A 19,557-nucleotide genomic window follows, 5' to 3' on the forward strand; every position below is an offset into this window, starting at 1 on the left:
GCTGATGTGAGCGTGGGTCACCTGGACATGAACTTCATTTAGGTTTCTGGTGCCTTCTGGATTGAATCAAAAATGGATTTGGACACTGAGCATTGACTGGATGTGCCAGGTGAATCCTACAAATGAATAACCACAGCCAAACGGAAATAGGAGGTTAAAGAATTGTCACTTGTTTAATTTCCCCATACACAATAAATGTTTCAAACACTGAAAAGCTGGTCCACTTTTGTCCTGTCTGGTGATGTAATTATTTTAAACAGGATGTAATTTAACACCAAGCCTGTAATGTTACCCAGCGGCAGAGGTCTTTTCATTGATGAACACTATTAATAAAACGCCAGAAAGCAACTGGTCTTTGATCCATCTTTGTCAGGAGGCGAGGTCACTACAACAAAATGGCATTTCAGTTCATAATTGCCTGACCCTATGTTCACCAGGTCAGCCGGAGAACAGCATCAAACACAAATGCAATGAAAACGGAGCATACAACTCTGAGCACAAGTGTGTGTTGTTTTGGAGGTAAAGCATAGTGAGTATATTCTTGGCATGGATGGTGAATAAATATTTTAATGAATAAATTAGACACTTTGGTGATGTTGAAAGGAGAGTCTGCACTGCATAACAGTCTGTACAAAGATCACCAGTTTGAAAACCACATAAGGAGTCTCTGATTAATGTGATGCTCTGATATTTAGACCTACACTGATCTGTCTGGTAAATCCTCTTGCAACTCATGCCCACTCCATTTTCCCCTTGTCAGTAGTGTGTTTTGTCATAATTGATAATGCTGTTCTGTCTGTGCCAGCAAGTATGAATGATGAAAATCTTGACTGGGGGGAGGAAAGAGGCTGGAGTGAGGGAGGGCCAATTATCTTATTGTTTAACCCACTCAAGGTAGAAGCCCATCAATCTGAAACCACTTGCTCAAATGACTCATGTTCAGCCTTTATAAAAGTTTAATTGGCTTATATAATTAACACTGAGGGGAAAGACGTGTGTTGTCATTTAGAGGGGCGAAAAATGACCTGTCTGGATGAGAAATGTGTGCAGTTGTACGTATCCTGATTATGTAATCGATTGCACAAAAATGAATAGATTTCTGATCACTTTTTTGGTAATATTTAAGAAACAAAACTTGCCTGAAAATAAAGTGAAGTTTCATGACCGTTTTCCTTTCTTTGTCTCCCTGAGCTGATGTGTATGGCCGTTACCTACAATAGGCACCACGGGCACCTTTGGGTGCCGCTCGCTGTGCACCACCTGACACGCGGGAGAGGGGCGTGTCGAGCCGTCTGCACTCAGATCTGTGTCACCTTCACTCATACCTGTCCTACTTAGACATTTCGGCGATGACACTAGAGTCAAAGAGCGGTGCTGTATAAGGTAAATGTAATTTCTAGAAATAAATCGTAGGTAGCATTCCAGCGCTGTCCTATTTCCCGTCATGCCGCGCTTTTCCGATGGCGGAGCAGAGGGGAGATTATGAGGATTTATGTTGACGTTGAGGGATTAGTGGTCAAGGGAAAAAGTAACAGATCCAGAGTGAAATATGCGGTGTTCTGACACTGGTGTCGGCGCTTTAGCCCGAAGAAGCCAGTAAAGCGTCCTGCAGGGAAAGGTGAGGAGGTTGTAGCAGCGAGCTGATACTGCAGTAAGTTCCACCATCGATACTCTGGTTGTTCGCTTTTTGCAGCTGCAGGGATGTTGCGCAGAAAGACGCACAGGCCCTTACGTGGCCGTAGTCCAAAGTATTTAGTATGCTGCTTCGTTCCGTGGAATTCCTATAGAAAACTGTATGGTCATTTCAGATAACGAGCCTGTGCGCAATATGTCCCCGTTGAGTGTGATGCGATCTGCGCATAGCAACAATCACTTGGAGCAGCTGGAATATAGTTTGATGTGTGACTCAGAAAATCCTCATTCAGAACTGCGACGTCAAGCCCAGTCATGCACACCTTTTCTGCAAAAATTATTGCCAGTCAAACAACAGACGAAATCGGCATTTGAAGAGTTATGAAAGGCCTAATTATTAATTCGATTCAAATGGGCTTTATTGGCATGGGAAACAGACGTTTACATAGCCACAGCAAGTGTGAAATAAAAACAACAACAATGTACATAAATAGAATTTTGGTTTGCTGTTTGAAATATATAGCTAGGCATATGCTTTTACAGATTTATAAGTAAAAATAACTTGATATGAAAAATGTAGACTTGCAGTAAAAAAACAAGTCTCTAACCCCCAACTTTGTCTTTCACTTTGTCTCTCTCTAGCCATGAGTCACTTTCGGGCGTTAGCGGGTGTGCTGAGGGGTGGGTGTGTCGGGGGAGGTCAGTGGCTTCGTGGATGCGGAGAGGCCCCGGCCAGGCGCTGGCTCGATCCCCGGAGAGGGTGCACCTCCGGATCTGCGCCTGCTCTCTCAGTGGTGGCCAGCAGCTCCAGCTATGTGGAGGAGATGTACTTTGCCTGGCTGGAGGATCATAAAAACGTCCACGAGGTAACAGTGTGCCACATGTGGCATTTCTTCCCACATTAATATATAACAGGTTGAGTTTTTTTTTTTTATACCATGAATGAAATTTTTAGAGGGAACAATGTCTAACACAGTTGGTTTAGCAGCTATTACAATTAACTGCTATTGCTAGTGTTGGCCTTGAACTACATTTTAGCCAGAGGGCACTTAATAAATGTGCACTAGGTGTGCTGGTAGATCAGTGTGCTTGATTTCCATCCAGCCTTTCACTGTCCTCCCATCTCTGCGGTCAGTAAGCAGCAGGGGTAGCCTACTTGTTTGCGATGGACCTGCTTGCCTCTGCTGGATCTGTTTTTCTCTGTGTTCTAGTCTTGGGACGCATTCTTCCGTAACATCCAGGCCTCCAGTCCGTCTGGCGAGGCAGGTGAGAGATGCCCCTCTGCTCTGCTCCAGGGCCGAGTGCGGGCTCACTCACCAGACATGGCACAGAAAGTGGTGGAGGACCACCTGGCTGTGCACACTCTAATTAGAGCCTACCAGGTACCCCACACTCCCCAGGCCTAGCTGTGACACACACACATACACACATTAGCTATCAGCTTGTATGATGTGGATTTATGTTATTTACAAATTAAAAGATTGATCACATATCTCATGGGCATCCATTTAAATCTTAATGTGGTGTCTGTGTACAGAATTAAGATGTCATCTACCTCGAGCAACTGCTGGCTCACTATTTGTATCTCTGACGTGCGTGTGTGAAAAATGCATCAAACAAAATCCACTTGACTTGCCAAAACAGATGCAACTGGCAAAGAAAGCTGTTTATACTGTGTGACCTTGTGTTAAAAGGAATATACGATTTGTTTGTCACTGCATGAGGTTATGCAAATTGCAAGATTAACTCTAACCTACTTACCCTGGCTGCTTTTTGAAAATGGAAATATCAAAGAGACTACTTAAACAAAACAGGTGGTAACATTTCCCCTTGCCCTCCAATTAATTCAAGGAAGTATCTGAGGGATTTATTAAATTCTGTCTTTTGGCAAATGCGCCACTTTTATTCCCCGCTTGTTGCAATCCTTGTGGAAATGTGTGTGTACATTGACATAAAAGCACTCCCATGGGGCTCTTTTCTCAAAAAGGTTGACCTATAACTGAGTGTTAGCTTATTCTCAAGCTGTTCACAATCAGCATCATGCATCTTATTATCTGCTGCCTGTCACTTGATCTTTTTTACCTGAGTCTCCTCATCTCTTCTCCCTCCTCCTTCATGTCTCTGTCTTTCTCTCTGTGTAGATTCGTGGTCACCATGTTGCCCAGTTAGATCCTCTGGGAATCCTGGAGGCTGACCTGGACTCCTTTGTTCCCTCCGACCTGATCACCACCATCGATAAGTTAGGTGAGCTTCAGAACTTCAATCGTTCCATTAAACATCAGAAACACCTACCAAAAATCTAAATTGTAAAAGGAGGAAGGATTTTGTCTTGTTGTTGTGTTGAATGGACTTGTCTTCATCATTTTTCATTTACTGAGGTAGTTTCATTACCTCCATGAAACCTATCTGAGACATCTAAGGCTTTAAAGTTTCAAAAATACATGTCAAAATAAAATGTATTGTCAAAATCGTTAACATGGACACAGAGTCATCTAAATTCACTACAGTTTGACATTTTCTGGTTGAGACTTTGTACAGTAGAGGTTTAGAACTTCTTATTTTATCCCCCTTTCCTAACTAAAGGCATATAGAGTTAACCCACAGGCCCTATATATGCTTATTAGATTCCTGCTTTAGAAGTCCTTACTTGTAATTACCTCCAGACACTTGATGTGTAAGGATTTCTATCATAACCATATTATTCTCATTGGCAGGGTTACTTCAAAAGCTTAATTTGCCTTGGAATGAATATATCTGATATGTGTTTTTCCTGCACTTGTTATTTCAATAACATTTCTGTATCCCTTGGAGGGATGTGCATACATGTGCACACATCATACACACATCTCTGGTCCAGGGTTGCATAACTCATCAGAGCCAGACGTGTAAGTGGTATTCCAGTATAAAAGGCCCCATCACGTTATTTGCCAATATAAGGGTTGGTCAGCCTAATGCCGTGATTAATCTTAGGCCTAGCTCTTGTCATTCTGCATTTCATTTAGTGGACAGAGGATCGGCGGGTGCGGGACGGCCACAGAAGGCGATCGAAGTCTATACTAGTAATAGCTAGAAAAGAGGACAGAGAGAGAGAGAGACATTGTTTCTGTTGGCTGCTGTTATCAGTGATCAGTGTGTGTCAGAACATAGCATCGCATTATGTATTGTCACCAGGGCTATAGCTCCCTAATGAAAGCTAATGACTGACTCCGTGGCCCCTTATTTGGTCAGCTGATAGTACAAGAGTCTATTTTGGGACCCCTTTGTCTGTGCTGAGATCCTAATATGATTTGCACTTGTCTCCTCTTATGTTGCCTGCAATCTTGAGCTTGACCAGCTCTCTCAGGTGGGCTTTGTCAGCACAGGAACTTATGTGGGCCCGCAGATACTGATGCTGTATCTCCACAGCTCCCGCTATTGTACTGTCTGCAAATGCATCCTGGATAACTGTTTTTATTTGAGCTTTTTTTGTCACAGATTTTGCCATCAAATACAAATTTGCTTGGATGAACATTTAAGTTGATTCACTGCAGTGTTATTCTCTAAGTTTGCAGGCAGTACTGTGGTTCTATTAATTAAAACAAAAGGTGATTAGGGCAGGTCAGATTCCACTTCAGATTGCTTGTTTTGCCGGACCAACAGTCCAAAACCCAAAGGAATCAATTTACAATGGTGTAAAACGGATTGAATCCGCAAATCCTCACATTGGTGATTGATTGATTGATAAATGACTTAAACCATTTGTCAATTGTCAAAAATGTTCTCTCTCTCAAAGACAGGTCTTTGTGTTATGCATATTACTGTGTTAAAACGGATTTGTTCTGGGTGTTCTTTGGTTTGGATCCTTGGATTTTTTTATGTCCTCCCTTGGAAGCTAACAGCTTCCTTTGTCTACTACACCAAAATGTGATTTGCAACTGACAAATGTGAACAAATAAAAAATAGCTTTAATTCAAATTTTTGTCACGACATGGAACATGTGCTCAGGGCCAGTCCGTAGGTTATGTGGTAGGCCTGTTATGAAAGTCTTAAACAAACTTGCTTTTCAAATGGTATCGTAGGTTTCTATGGTCTTGATGAGTCTGACTTGGATAGGAGCTTTCGGCTGCCTTCCACCACCTTCATCGGAGGAGAAAACACCACTCTTCCTCTTCAAGAAATCATACACAGACTAGAGGTATGTTGTTTGTGTGTTTGTGTCCGTGCATGTGTCTGATGATGGGGGAAAGCACTGTACCAAGCTGTTTGTGTTTTTTTAATCTCTCCTTTTTTAGACATCCTACTGTGGTCACATAGGGGTCGAGTTTATGTTCATTAACAACATGGACCAGTGTCAGTGGATTCGTCAGAAATTTGAGACTCCGGGAATCATGCAGTTCACTAATGCTGAGAAGAGAACTTTGCTAGCCCGCCTGGTCAGATCCACACGGTCAGCAATGAATAAACACCTACTGACTTACTCTTTGATGACAGCACAATATCTCACTTTTAGTTATAGCTCCCATCAGAGGCTCACATAACATAAACAAAACACCCCATTCATCATGTGAGCTCATTATCATCTTTGATAAATTATGTCAGAAGTTACTGTAGGTTCCTGGAAGTGATTCTCCTATTCTTCTTATTGTATCTTTGACTGTCTTGTGTTCTTGCAGTGTTGTCATTTCTATTAACACACACGCACCCACACACACACACACAACCACACACACACACACACATTGGTAGCGAAATAAATTTGCTAAACGCTTGAGTGCTCTAAACCATCATTGTTCCAAGAATCATCATAATTATCAGTGACAGGGTTAATCTGTATCATCAGTTGTGTAAAGCTACTTGTTAGTGGCAAAACCCTCCATTTAACCCTAAATCTGAACTGTCTAGATTTGAGGACTTCCTGGCCAGAAAGTGGTCATCAGAGAAACGTTTTGGTCTGGAGGGCTGTGAAGTGCTCATCCCTGCTCTTAAAACCATCATTGACAAGTCGAGTGCTGCAGGCATTGAAAGTGTAATCATGGGAATGCCTCATCGGTACCTGTATATTCTATATTTTCTTACCTCTCCGTTCAGTCTATGCATACTGCTAATTCTCATCCATCCATGTTTGATGTAAGCTTTGTAAACTGTACTTCCAGGGGTCGACTGAATGTCTTGGCCAATGTGATCCGTAAGGAGCTGAATCAGATCTTCTGTCAGTTCGACCCCAAGTTAGAGGCCACCGATGAGGTGAGGGAACTGCTGTTTTGTGAGAATTATCAGAAAGCATTCTGGAGATGCAACTTTTGCTTTATTTCATAACCTTTTTTACATCTATAGGGGTCGGGTGACGTCAAATACCACCTTGGGATGTACCACGAGAGGATCAACCGTGAGACGGACAAGAACATCACGCTGTCACTCATGGCAAACCCCTCCCACCTGGAGGCGGTGGATCCGGTGGTTCAGGGCAAGGCCAAAGCTGAGCAGTTCTACAGAGGAGACACTCAGGGAAAGAAGGTAACAGTTATTGTACCAGGCAGATGGTGGCTAGATTTGTGTTTGGCGGTGTAAATGTAGATGTGTGCATAAGAGATACACAGATGGTGCTACTCTGTCTTGCTGAGTCTATGATGGGATTTTTTTCCAGGTGATGTGCATCTTGATTCATGGTGACGCTGCTTTTGCTGGACAAGGAGTTGTATATGAGACTTTCCACCTAAGTGAGCTCCCCTCCTACACCACACATGGTACAATCCATGTGGTTGTCAACAACCAGGTATTGGAGAGTTCGGTGTTACGTTTACTGTACCTGACACAATGTGTTATAGTTTTACACAATTCTGTTGTTTAATTCATCATTCCAAAAAACTGTACATCAAAACTAACAAAATTAGCTAATTTGTTGCACTAAAAATAATTTTCATCTTCTTGAGTGTGATTTCAGACTCTAAATTATATCAACTTTTGCATGTGATCCTTTCAGATTGGCTTCACTACAGACCCTCGAGTGGCCCGCTCCTCCCCCTACCCCACCGATGTGGCTCGGGTTGTCAATGCACCCATCTTCCATGTGAATGCCGATGACCCCGAGGCTGTAATGTACGTGTGCCGGGTGGCTGCAGAGTGGAGGGCCACCTTCAACAAGGATGTTGTCATTGACCTGGTTAGTCACAGCTGACTCTTAATGGACTGACAGGAAACACAATCAAAAGTACACACTTAGACATGGCCTCTGTTTTTGAGGTGTGTGTGTGTATGTACAGGTTTCTTACAGGCGCTTTGGCCACAATGAGATGGACGAGCCCATGTTCACCCAACCGCTGATGTACAAACAGATCCGTCGGCAGGAGCATGTGCTGAAAAAGTATTCTGACAAGCTCATTGCTGAGGGAGTGGTGACGCTGCAGGAATTTGAGGTTTGTGATCTAATGCTGTTTGCTCTTGTTAAATATACTGTATACTGGTAGCTGCTACTGTATACTGTTTTATTTGGTATCTCCATCCACTGGACTACTTGTGCATTAAATCACACTTAGATATTACCCTAGCCTTCAAGTGAATACGTTGTGCCAGCACTGCTGTATTTGAGTTTCAATTTACTGCCTCAGTTCAATCACCCAGCCCCACAATCCCTCAGAGAGTATATATTGCTCAATGAAGTTGAAATATATCTCAGATTCTGGCATCAGTCAATGCAATTCTTCATCCAAAACAGAAACTTTGATTGTAACATCTATTCTGATTTTTTTTTTATACCACATGTCAAGAGAAATACTGCTGCGCCTCTCTCCTCCTTTGATGGACATTGTTTTCTGTTGTGTGGCCTGCCATTTGGACTCTTGCAAAAGCCCCATTTTTAATATAGCAAGGCAGAACCATTACTGCTGGTGGAGACCTTTTTCCGCCCTTCATATTTCTTTCTCTCTGTCTCCCTGCCTCAGCTACACACAGTTTTTGTTAGTCAGCTTTAGTCCTTTAATGGAAGTAAAAAAAAACTGTGTTTGCGTCACTTCATATGTGGAATTTGTCATTGTCCCTATCACACATGACCAAATGGGGTTGCAGGAAGAAGTTGCCAAATATGACAAGATATGTGAGGAGGCATACACCAGCTCCAAGGATGAAAAGATTTTACACATTCGACACTGGCTTGACTCCCCGTGGCCAGGTAAATTGTCTCTTTGCAGAAAGTGATTCAATTAAAATTTTTCTTTTGATTGGCTGCTTTTTCTGTGAATACTTTTTTCTTCCTGCTGGAGTGAAGCGTTCTCTCTCTGTAGATTTCTTCACAGCAGAGGGAGAGCCCAGGAGCATGATCTGTGTCCCCACAGGGCTGGATGAGGAGGTCCTGCAGCACATTGGCCAGACAGCCAGCTCAGTGCCTCTGGAAGATTTTAAAATCCACCCTGGTGAGTTTAGTTGCTTTGTACTGGAGAATAGAGCATGCATACATAGCATGTATAGTATTACTAATACTAATACAGATATGCTGTGCAAGGATTGTACACAATAAGAGAAGAGCTCACATTACTGCAGAACAATATGGGATACATGCCGCTTAATGATATGATAAAGATCCATAAAATATAAACAGTGCCACGTTTACTTGATTTTTTTTCTACAGGGATGATATTATGTCAATTAAAGCAGTTCACCTTTAAAGACATCAGTTTCCAACAGCAGGTGTTTGGCCTGCACAGCTGATTCGGCTCATGCTATAGCAATTTAGATTGCCACAGGGGTTTTTAATGTTATTTACAATACGGTACGTTGGTCCATTGCACTACCTTCCCCAGTGCTAAGATATCACTTTCACTTTCGTTCCTATGTGTGTGTGTGTGTGTGTGTGTGTGAGAGAGAGAGATACAGTGATGCACTCGTGCGCTACTGTACATCTACTACTTAATCACAAGGAAAAAACATTGCTGCAACCAACATTTGAATGTGTGTGTGTTCACCAGGTGTGTCTCGTATCCTGCGTGGTCGAGCTCACCTGGTGACGAATCGGCAGATGGACTGGGCTCTGGGAGAGTACATGGCCTTTGGCTCCCTTCTCAAAGAAGGCATCCATGTACGACTCAGCGGGCAGGATGTGGAGCGGGGAACCTTTAGGTGAGTCCATGTCAACACCACTGAAAACTGTAGCCTCTTCAGGCTTCTGGTATTAATGCTGTCAGACTAGAAGGAGCTCCCCCTCCACTACAGTCTTTTACTGTTGACCATTGTTCAGCTCCGCTGTGCTGATGGATCAAGTGAAGTTGCTGAATAAATAGAGTGTTTTAAGAATCATAGTCACAGTAACTCACTTAATCGATTTTTCAATCACAAATTAGCTTTATCTTTCCTTATAATAATGTAGGGCTGGGTGCTAATTAGACAAAATTGCTCATCAACTTTCATCTAAATCATACTGAGATGAAATTACATTATATTTTTATCGTTCTACAGATTTCACAATGGAGGAGTTATTTACATATATAAAGAGTTTTTTCTCATGTTCAGTATATTTTTATAACACTGTGATAATGATTTCAACGATGTCACCTAGCCGTGCATTGCCTCTTAGATTGATTTTGCCCCAAATGGCACATTTGCTGAGTATGTCAGGGTGAGCCTGTCATCCTGACTTTATCAGATATTAAGAGAAGTCTCCTAAAGAGAGTGAATTAAGTAATTAGGGTGGGGGTGGGGAGTGTGGCACAAGGAGTCTGACAGACAGGAAACGTCAGCGCAGTCTCCTGGGAACTGTGAAACCCACATGGTGTTGTCATGGTATGGAGGGAACGAGTGACACATGAACAAAACCAGCTCCCCTTTTCACTGTGCCTGTCTCGTCTGCACCCTATCACTTCTCCACCAACCCATCTTCAATGACACCACCGCCCAGGCCCACCCCTCCCCAGCTCACAGCAACATATCACACTAACTAACCAGAGGCTATGGGGCTTTTTCTTTTGCCTCACGTTTACCACTGACATCTACTTCTCCCCGTTTGCTGTCCCCTTAAGCAGGGCAATTTGCCTGGCTGGGAAAAAAATTACAGCAGTCAAAAACTACATCCACCCTGCATCTCTGTATCACCTGTTGTTTATTTAAATCCTCTTCTGTGTCAGTTGAGTCCGCAAGCTTTCTCTCTCATCGTACTTCAGCTATACCCACTTTACCACCACCCCATATTGCTTTTTTCCTCCTCCCACCTACACTTTTTTTCATCCCCCACTACTCTGCTCCCCTTCATAGTTCTTAGGAGCTGAGCATATTGGCATGTTACAGTTGAGTGAACATGCTTGCGTTTCTGTGATGTACGTAACAGCGTGGACTAATGGATTCAGTCGCCGTGTTTGGGTGGGTTGCATGCGCTGCGCTGTGCACCCCTTTCCCTGACTAATGGGGCCCCTAGGCAGAGGAAGTGTGAGTGTGTGTTTTTGTGTGTGTTAACTAAAGAAAGTAGAGACATGTAGAGAGGGCATGCAGTTCATGAGGCAATCCCATAGAAAGACCTCATTCTCGTGAGGTTTTTGGGTCCTCTTTGGATGGTGTGCGGGTGGATTGAGAAAATGGAACATGAAATGATGTGTGTTACCTCAATTAATGCTGGCTGCTCTCGATTGTGTTCTTTTCATCAAAGGATTTCTTGAAGAGAAAGTGTATATCCTGCAAATGTGGAACAAGGATCAAACATAATAATTATGCAGTGCATTATGTGTCCTCATTAGACCATAATTATGGGTGATATTATTCAAAGGGCTATAATGATCACGTAGTCTTCTAGGAGGTAATATATCACATTCAAGATAATAATCAATAGAATTTGTTTCCTGCAGTTCTTCCGCCTTACTATTACATAACCTCTAGCACTGTGTGTGTGTGTGTGTGTGTGTGTGTGTGTGTGTGTGTGTGTGTGTGTGTGTGTGTGTGTGTGTGTGTGTGTGTGTGTGTGTGTGTGTGTAGATGTCATTAAAGTGATGTTAAAGGGGTTTAAGTGATTGTCTGATCGTGCTGGTTTTGAAAGCTGATTCCTACACTGGGAGCGAGCGGACTGGCAGAGCTTGTTAACGCTCGGCTCTGTGCTCCCATCAGCTCTTATTGGGCTTCATACTGACTGATGATAAGGAGAGAGGAGGCTACTCTTCGTGGAGTGCCTTTGTGGGCAAGAACAGGGGCTGCATGTGTGTGTTTACCCTGCATCTACTGGGTTAAAAACCTTTGAAAGAAATCCTATTGCCCTAGAAAAACTGCAGTTTTCACCATCATCGTTTAAGCCAGCGTACAGTCCTAAAAATTTGCCTTTTGTGGCTATATTGTTCTGCACTTATAAATGGCATACTGTTTTTGTCCTCTAAATACTAGTGGTAAAACATTAAATTAAATCAAAAATCGTTAATGGATTAATCATTTAAGTAATTAATGAAAAATTACATTAACTGACAAACATTAAGTGGTTCCAGCTTCTTATATGTGGTGATTTTCTGTTTTTCACTTTTTTATTGTCGTAAAGTGAAATTTGTATTCAATAATTCAATAGTTTAATCAATGATGAAAATAATTATAAGCTGCAGTATAGAACATATGTCACAGCATCTTAAATTGATTTGTGGGGTTAGTGTTGTTTTTCTTTACACCCCACTGAATTTGAGTGTGATATGCTATCTTGATGTATGATTCTTTTCTCCTCACTCTTTTCAAGTACCATAAACGATTGGATGACTTGGCACAACAGTGATGTTTTTTAGCATGGCTCCAAGGATGGCAATGTCTTTCTGTCTGTCTGTCTCTCGGTCAATCAGTCAGTCTCTGTCAGTCCCGTTTTGTCCAGACTGGATGGATTGTCATGATCCCAAAAGATGAAACACAATGATTCCGGTTTTAAGCATGCTAACAACTAAGATAGTGAACATTTAAATTGCGAGCATGTTAGCATACCGACTTTAGCATTTAGCTCAAACAAAGCTGTGTCTAAGTACAGCCTCACGGCCCTGAGCATAGCTGTAGACTTGTTTCTATATGTCAGTTTCAGTCCTTTATGCCTCTACCTCTCTTGTACAGTCACCGTCACCATGTTCTGCACGACCAAGAGGTGGACAAACGTATCTGTGTTCCCATGAACCACCTGTGGGCTAACCAGGCTCCTTACACTGTCTGCAACAGCTCCTTATCGGAGTATGGAGTGCTAGGTAAGACTGAAGCCACTCTGGCCACAGAGCATGCCATTTTGTAGCGCCGTGTAACAATGACTGTGACTTCAGGTTTTGAGCTTGGCTTTGCTATGGCCAGTCCGAATGCTCTGATCCTCTGGGAGGCGCAGTTTGGAGACTTTCACAACACAGCCCAGTGTATCATTGACCAGTTCATCAGCCCAGGCCAGGCCAAGTGGGTCCGCAACAATGGTATTGTCCTACTGCTACCGCATGGGATGGAGGGAATGGTGAGAACTGAAAATAAACCAGGCTATACTGCTTTGGAAAAAAGAATATGTAATTTTTTGGAATACGTGTTTATTCTTCTTCCATTTTGTCATTTAGTGTCTTGCTCTTCTTCTCTTCTGTCCTCAGGGCCCAGAACATTCATCAGCCCGACCTGAACGCTTCCTGCAAATGAGCAAAGATGATCCCGATCACTTCCCTGTATGTTCAAATGTAAAATTCACATTATGGCTCTAATGGTTACCCATTTGAGGAACATGATCATCTAATGATATATGCCAGAGAATCTCTAAGCTGCTACACAGTTTGCTGCAGTTAACATCCAACGGCTTCTTGTTTAATTGGCTATGCTGATGTCATGACCACTTAAGTAATTATTTAAGTGATGATTGCCGATTTCTCTAGAGCTGAAAAGTCTCTTCATTATGGCCTGCAAAGCGTTGGTATTCAGCAGTAACTCAGGTCCCATTGGTGATCTGGCACGGGGGAACATTCAAGGAGGGACCCCAGCGAGCTGTATCAGCAGAAGCTTACCAGATAAATCTTCAAATGGGATATTGATCAAACTATTAGTGGGAGCATAGTAAGGGATTAACATCCTTTGTGGTGTGTGTGTCTGTGTGTGTGTCTGTGAGAGAGAGATACAGTGATGCACTCGTGCGCTACTGTACATCTCCTACTTAATCACAAGAAAAAAACATTGCTGCAACCAACATTTGATCTGTAATGTTGTCTACATGTCTATGTTATCTATGTTTCTATTTTTATTAATTCCTTTTGTAAACTTTTTATTTATTTATTTTTTTTACAAAGGAGTTCTGTGGAGATTTTGAAGTCCAGCAGTTGTATGACTGTAACTGGATTGTGGTCAACTGCTCCACGCCTGCTAACTACTGTCATGTGATCAGACGGCAGATTCTGCTGCCATTCAGAAAACCGGTAAAGTGTAACATTGTTTGCGTAGATTATATTGAAGTCAAACATATAAGCCACTGCTTTCGACAAAGATAAATCCTGGCATACTAGAAAATGTTCAGATGGTCATTTGACAACACTCAGTGATGTTTAGTAGTTATGTGTAGAGTCTTAAAACTCTTATTCCCTGCTGAAAGTAAAAATGTTTTCTTTGGGTCATATCTGTCTTTGGGTCATATCTGTTATTAAAATTACATCAAAGACTCAAATATGAAAACCTAAGTGACACGAACTGCAGTTATGTCTCAGTGTGTTATTGCTTCATAATGACAGACCCTAACTCGTTTATATTGCAAATTTGGTTCTATATGTCTTTAATACTTCAAACCCCTAAAGTAGGACTAGTTTGAGTATAAAGTTTTGGTGTGTAAAGCATTTCTCCTTTTTTGAATATGCACATCTCTTTTTTCAGTCTCTCACAGTTTTTCAGCCACAGTGAATATCTTAACTGATCCCCTGTTGCAAATGAATGCAATGCTTCGCGGAGCATGAGAAAATTACTTCCTGAGCAAATTAGCGAGGGGGCCAACAGGGGATGGTATTGTTTGTTTTATATGAAAAACTCTGAAATTCTGGACTTGGTCGGCTGAGCACAAAGGGTTTTATTTATTTGTTAAAGAAATGTTTTGTTTTCCCAATGCTGCTGATGTGTGCTATATGGTGGCAACAAATTAGCGTGAAAAGACATAAAAACTTTTATCTCTGGAGTTTTTTCAAAGCACACAATGAAGATACGGATGATAGAATCAGTCTGTTGTTTGTCACTTTTCAGAAACTTTTTCCTTCTTTTCACAGCTGATCATTTTCACTCCAAAGTCTCTGCTGAGGCACCCGGATGCAAGGTCCAGTTTTGATGACCTCGCCAAAGGTGGTTTTACTTTTATTTTAAAATATGACCTATGAATGTTGGTGTACAGTGTTATGTAACATATCATATTCAATGCCTGCAGGCACTACATTCAAGAGGTTGATTCCAGATGAGAGTCCTGCGAGTCAAAACCCAGCCCAAGTGAAGAGGGTGATCTTCTGCACTGGCAAAGTGTACTATGAACTGGCTAAAGAGAGGAAACAGCTAAATTTGGAGAAAGACATCGCCATCATCCGACTTGAACAGGTGTTTAATCCCTCTCGTCTGTCTGAGCATATCATGTACTGTGTATCATTCACACTGTGATGCAATTTTGTCACTTTTTCTTCTACGTATTTTTTGGCTTCTCCCTCAGATTTCTCCATTCCCGTTTGATCTGGTCAGAGCAGAGTCAGAGAAGTATGCCAACGCTGAGCTGGTCTGGTGTCAGGAGGAACACAAGAACATGGGCTACTATGATTATGTCCGGCCACGTTTTCTCACAGTGGTGGCTAACAAGAAAGCCATTTGGTAAGGGTTTCCACTCACTTGTAGCCTGATATGTACATGACAGAGGTAAACCCAGTCATCAGGTAAGGGATTTGAACTCCTGTCACTGGTGACAAACCTTCAGTGTCTCTTTCAGGTATGTGGGACGGGATCCTGCAGCTGCTCCTGCAACAGGGAACAAGTCCACCCACCTCAATGAGCTGAAGAAGTTCATGGACACAGCTTTCAACCTGAGCGCCTTCCAGGGGAAGGACTTGTAATTGAGAACTGGAACAAGAACCAGGCAGGAGGTGTAGTTTCATCTCCAACAACTGTAGTCTATTTATTAAGTCTTGATTGCACTTTTAGCTTTGTGACAATCTGGAGCATAGCCTCGTGTTTTTAGAAAAAATTATTTCAACTTCTGGTTATCATTTGTGAAAGTTCAGTCTGCAGCGCTAACTGCGGGTCCTCTTACATGGAAGTCGCCATGTTGCGCCGCCATATTTCTACAGTAGCCCAAACGGACAAACGGCTATTCAGAGCGCTTTTCGTCACCATGTTGAATACTTACAAAGAAGAAGTAGTAGTAGTAGTAGTACTTGTAGTAGTAATAGCAGTAGTACTCTGTTTAATTAGAAGTAAGAAGAGACGTGAAATTTGGACAGAGGACCACACGTATTGTTTAGCGCAAGAGCCGACAGAGCGTGTCAGCCACCATAGTTTCTCCTGCGCTCTTGCAAAGGGAGGGCTGAGCCGTGGTTAAGCCATTGGTTGCAAGTTGCAACCCTCACCAATAGATGCCACTAAAACTTACACACTGAACCTTTAAGTGATCATTATTCTATTGTGACTCCCATGCATAGAATCCCCACCAATGTGAGAAGCATCATTAAGCACAACTAGGCGAGAGAAGGCTAAACAACTTTGGACAGTCTTTCCAGGGCCTCATGTTTTAAATGCAGAATGAATTATCTTTCACTGTGACACGTTACGCAGGATAGAATAGAATTGTTGTGCATTGTTGTTCCCTGGCAATGCCCTATGTCAAGTGAAAGAGGTAACTTTTATTTATATAGCCCCAAATCACCCAGTTTCCCTTTATCCTTAGAACCTTGATTTGTATGAGGAAAACCTCCCCCAAAAACACGGACCAACATCATGTAGTCTCATAACAGCTTTACTGGAAGAATCTGCACTTTATTAAATCAACACTAATTAGCACAGGGCTTTTATGGAATAACTACAGTGTATGTATACACCTCAATGTCTTGTCTAAAGAGAAGTGGTTAAGTAGCAATAGTACACTCTTTGTATCTTTAATAACGTTCACACACCAAATTTCAGATATGTGACAATCTTTGTTATTGGAGTAGCTTTAGTACTGTAGATGCCTCCATTGCTGCCATGCTTAATACTAGGATATATTAGTTGTATTTGTATTGTTTATTTCTTTTTTTTAGATTATGGATGGATGAATAGTAGAAGCTATGAGACGCACACAAACCACCAACTGGTGTACTTACACAGTGAATGCAAATCACATATCACAGGTATGAAGACTGTTATGAAATTGAACACATCAGTAGGTTTAGTGCCTGCATTTGCTTTGGCTACCTTTGCTGTTAGTGAAGCAGTCTGTATTTATTGTCACACCTCACTTCACCAGGAGACATGAGCCAGCTGGCACAGAGACTTGCAGCCATGTTTTCTACTTAGGACATAAGGCTCAGCTTCTTCTTCGAAGGCTGAGGGATGTACACTGCACACATACACATAAACAAAGCAAAGCATTTAGATGCTTTGAGAGCAATATTGACGCTGGTTGTCACATTAAAATCCCCAGGTATTTAACAGAATTGATATTAGTTACCACTGTGATTAGAAATGCTCCATAAAACTGTGCTTCCTGTTTGGTTATACTGTAGCTTACTGTTTCCACTTCCAGCTGGGAGATTTAACCATTAGCCATGCATAAACCTTTACATATTTAACGATTTAAAAAAGGTTTAATATGCCCACATATTAGTGTGGGTATTGAAACATGCACAACTTGATAGAGCTTACACTGGGAATAATAAAATATGCAATAAAATATATGTAAGTTTATTAACATGCTTTTGTCATGATTTTTGGTGGTAGATGATGTTTGACAATGTAAAAAGTATATGGTGTAAAGTGAGACTGTGAGGAAAAAACACATTCTTCCTTTTACAAATGAAAAGTTGAAATTGTAAGCAGTAATATTTACCCTTCATTTCAAGACACAAAGTTTTGCTGTTACGGACTAACTCTGAACTCTGGTGTGACTAGTAACTTATGGTGGCTAAATGTTAGCCAAACTGTTTGCAAACTTGGGAAAGATAATGCTGTGTAGCTGACATTAGAGTCAGTGCTACTGTTATAAATACTACTGAGCAGGTGGTTTCATTTACTGTTTTTCCATACTTGTTACTTGTGGCCACAGTGGCCGTTCACCTGAGAAAAAGTTCCTATACAGTCTTGCTTTAATGAAACAAATACTAGGTGAAATACTCATAGCCTTAAAGGGGCACCAGGGTTAAACTTGGCTGTCGGGCCCCTATTGACCTCCAACTCCACATCTATCACCCACTGTTCACCATTTGTGTACCCTGTCTCTCCCAACTTCTCATTAAGTAACGTGCAGACAGCGGACTATATGTCAGATTCATAATTTGCCTAGAGACCCAGAAATCAACCCATAAACCTACTACCATTTTTTTTTTCTTTGTGTCAGTTAGAGTGTGTTAATTAAACATAATTTAGGAATAAACATAACCCTGGAATATGCTCCATGTGAACCTAATGAAAACAAAAATGATAAATGTCTTAAAAACCATATTTTGACACAGGCACCCTCTTAAAAAAGACTGGATGACAAGATTAATAATGCAGGTCCCAGCTTAGTTGAAATTGTCCTCTAATGATGCAAATCTCTTACAAATCTGCACTTAATCAAATTACTAACATGCAGTGTATGTGCGAATTTGGGGGGGGGGGGGGGGGGGCATGCAGTATCACATATGAATCCATGCAGCAATCAATACCTGCATTTATTCACAAAGTAATTGTACTCTTACTAGACTGAGTTGTTGAATAAGAAAAAAGCAAATATGCACATTGGTGTTTTATATTTTTTAATTTAAAATCTAAATGGTTATCTTCAGTAAGCGTTCTCCACAGCAGTTACAGCTTCTTTGCAAACAGGGTCCAGTTCTCCATCTCCACCTTCGGGGAAAAAGCACAGCGCGGGTTGCCAGAACGCTCAGCGCTTTGACATCACAGTGTCCGCTATCCGTCCTAACCAAACTCACCAAACTGCAGCTGCTTTATATTACAGCTGAAGACGATCTCCCCGTTGACAGCGAGCTCCACCATGTTCCAATCGCTCGTTTCTTCCAAGACGCTGTGGTGTCCGCGCGCTCTCAAAGCGGCTGCCGACATATTGGATGGACAATGTTTGACCTCACCTAAAACATTCAAGAAAACAGACAACAAGCAGGTATCCTAATTAGACTCTGATGCGGAGAGAAACATACCCTGGAGACCCTGCAGGCGGCGGGACCTGTGTTTGACGACCCCGTTGGATTCATAAGGTCCGCTGCAAATTGTCACTCGCGCGTTTCTCGGCATTGTTTGTTGTGATCACCTGGGTAACTGTAACACAATGCACGCGGACTCCTTTCCCAAAATGTGTGCAGGATTCCCTATTCAGCATTAGGCTGTTAATGCTTTAGACACACTAAATTACAATATGAGAACCACAAAATTCTGATTGTAGCCTACTTTTATAGTAGTATGATAGTATGAGTAAAATGCTAATTCCACTTTATGAAAATTACTTTCAAGGAACTTTATTACTTTTCCTTAGGTCTTAATAACTAACCTTACTATGTCATAATTATATAATATAATTATATTTTGGGGCATGTGGGTGGGGAACAGGGAGCGTAGTGCAGGCTATGTCCAGCTATGGATGAGTAGTGGAATGAAAGGGAAGAACGTTGTTTGTAATTTTTCTTAAATTTATGGATGCAACGTTTTTTAATAATGTGTTTTGTATAGGCTATAGTCTCAGTTTTCCTTAAAATACATATTCTGGTTCCACATAGCAACATGGTCAATACATTCAGAGCAATTCTGACATGTTCAGATGCTTCAGTACCTGTAATGTGCACTAAGTGGATGTGTGTG

General features: G+C 41.7%; 2 protein-coding genes across 3 annotated transcripts; one reads left to right on the top strand and one right to left on the bottom strand.

Annotated features, from left to right (window-relative positions):
• Positions 1-339: 339 nt before the first annotated feature.
• Positions 340-17,451, top strand: ogdhl (oxoglutarate dehydrogenase L). Its single transcript, XM_038736911.1, has 23 exons — positions 340-1,383; positions 2,275-2,498; positions 2,844-3,014; positions 3,774-3,876; positions 5,691-5,806; positions 5,904-6,058; positions 6,514-6,660; positions 6,765-6,855; positions 6,946-7,125; positions 7,256-7,384; positions 7,592-7,771; positions 7,872-8,024; positions 8,674-8,776; positions 8,889-9,017; positions 9,570-9,720; positions 12,655-12,782; positions 12,855-13,033; positions 13,161-13,232; positions 13,845-13,970; positions 14,802-14,874; positions 14,957-15,120; positions 15,230-15,384; positions 15,500-17,451. Exons 2-23 carry the CDS (start codon positions 2,277-2,279, stop codon positions 15,621-15,623), a joined length of 3,051 nt encoding a protein of 1,016 aa, XP_038592839.1. The 5' UTR covers positions 340-1,383; positions 2,275-2,276; the 3' UTR covers positions 15,624-17,451.
• A 1,028-nt stretch (positions 17,452-18,479) lies between these two features.
• Positions 18,480-19,291, bottom strand: cunh10orf53 (chromosome unknown C10orf53 homolog). Of its 2 annotated transcripts, none has more exons than XM_038738014.1 (3): positions 18,903-19,291; positions 18,678-18,797; positions 18,480-18,591 (listed from the first exon to the last, which is right to left on the bottom strand). In XM_038738014.1, the coding sequence occupies exons 1-3, from the start codon at positions 18,994-18,996 to the stop codon at positions 18,527-18,529; spliced, it is 279 nt and encodes a 92-aa protein (XP_038593942.1). In that variant the 5' UTR covers positions 18,997-19,291; the 3' UTR covers positions 18,480-18,526. The 2 variants fall into 2 exon arrangements, with proteins under 2 accessions (XP_038593942.1, XP_038593943.1); XM_038738015.1 differs by having other exon boundaries at positions 18,678-18,833; positions 18,929-19,007.
• Positions 19,292-19,557: the final 266 nt, after the last annotated feature.

Source organism: Micropterus salmoides, unplaced genomic scaffold (genome assembly GCF_014851395.1).
Source record: "Micropterus salmoides isolate LMB-PRFRI ecotype aquatic unplaced genomic scaffold, ASM1485139v1 Ms_hic_scaffold_22, whole genome shotgun sequence".
NCBI lineage: Eukaryota > Metazoa > Chordata > Actinopteri > Centrarchiformes > Centrarchidae > Micropterus > Micropterus salmoides.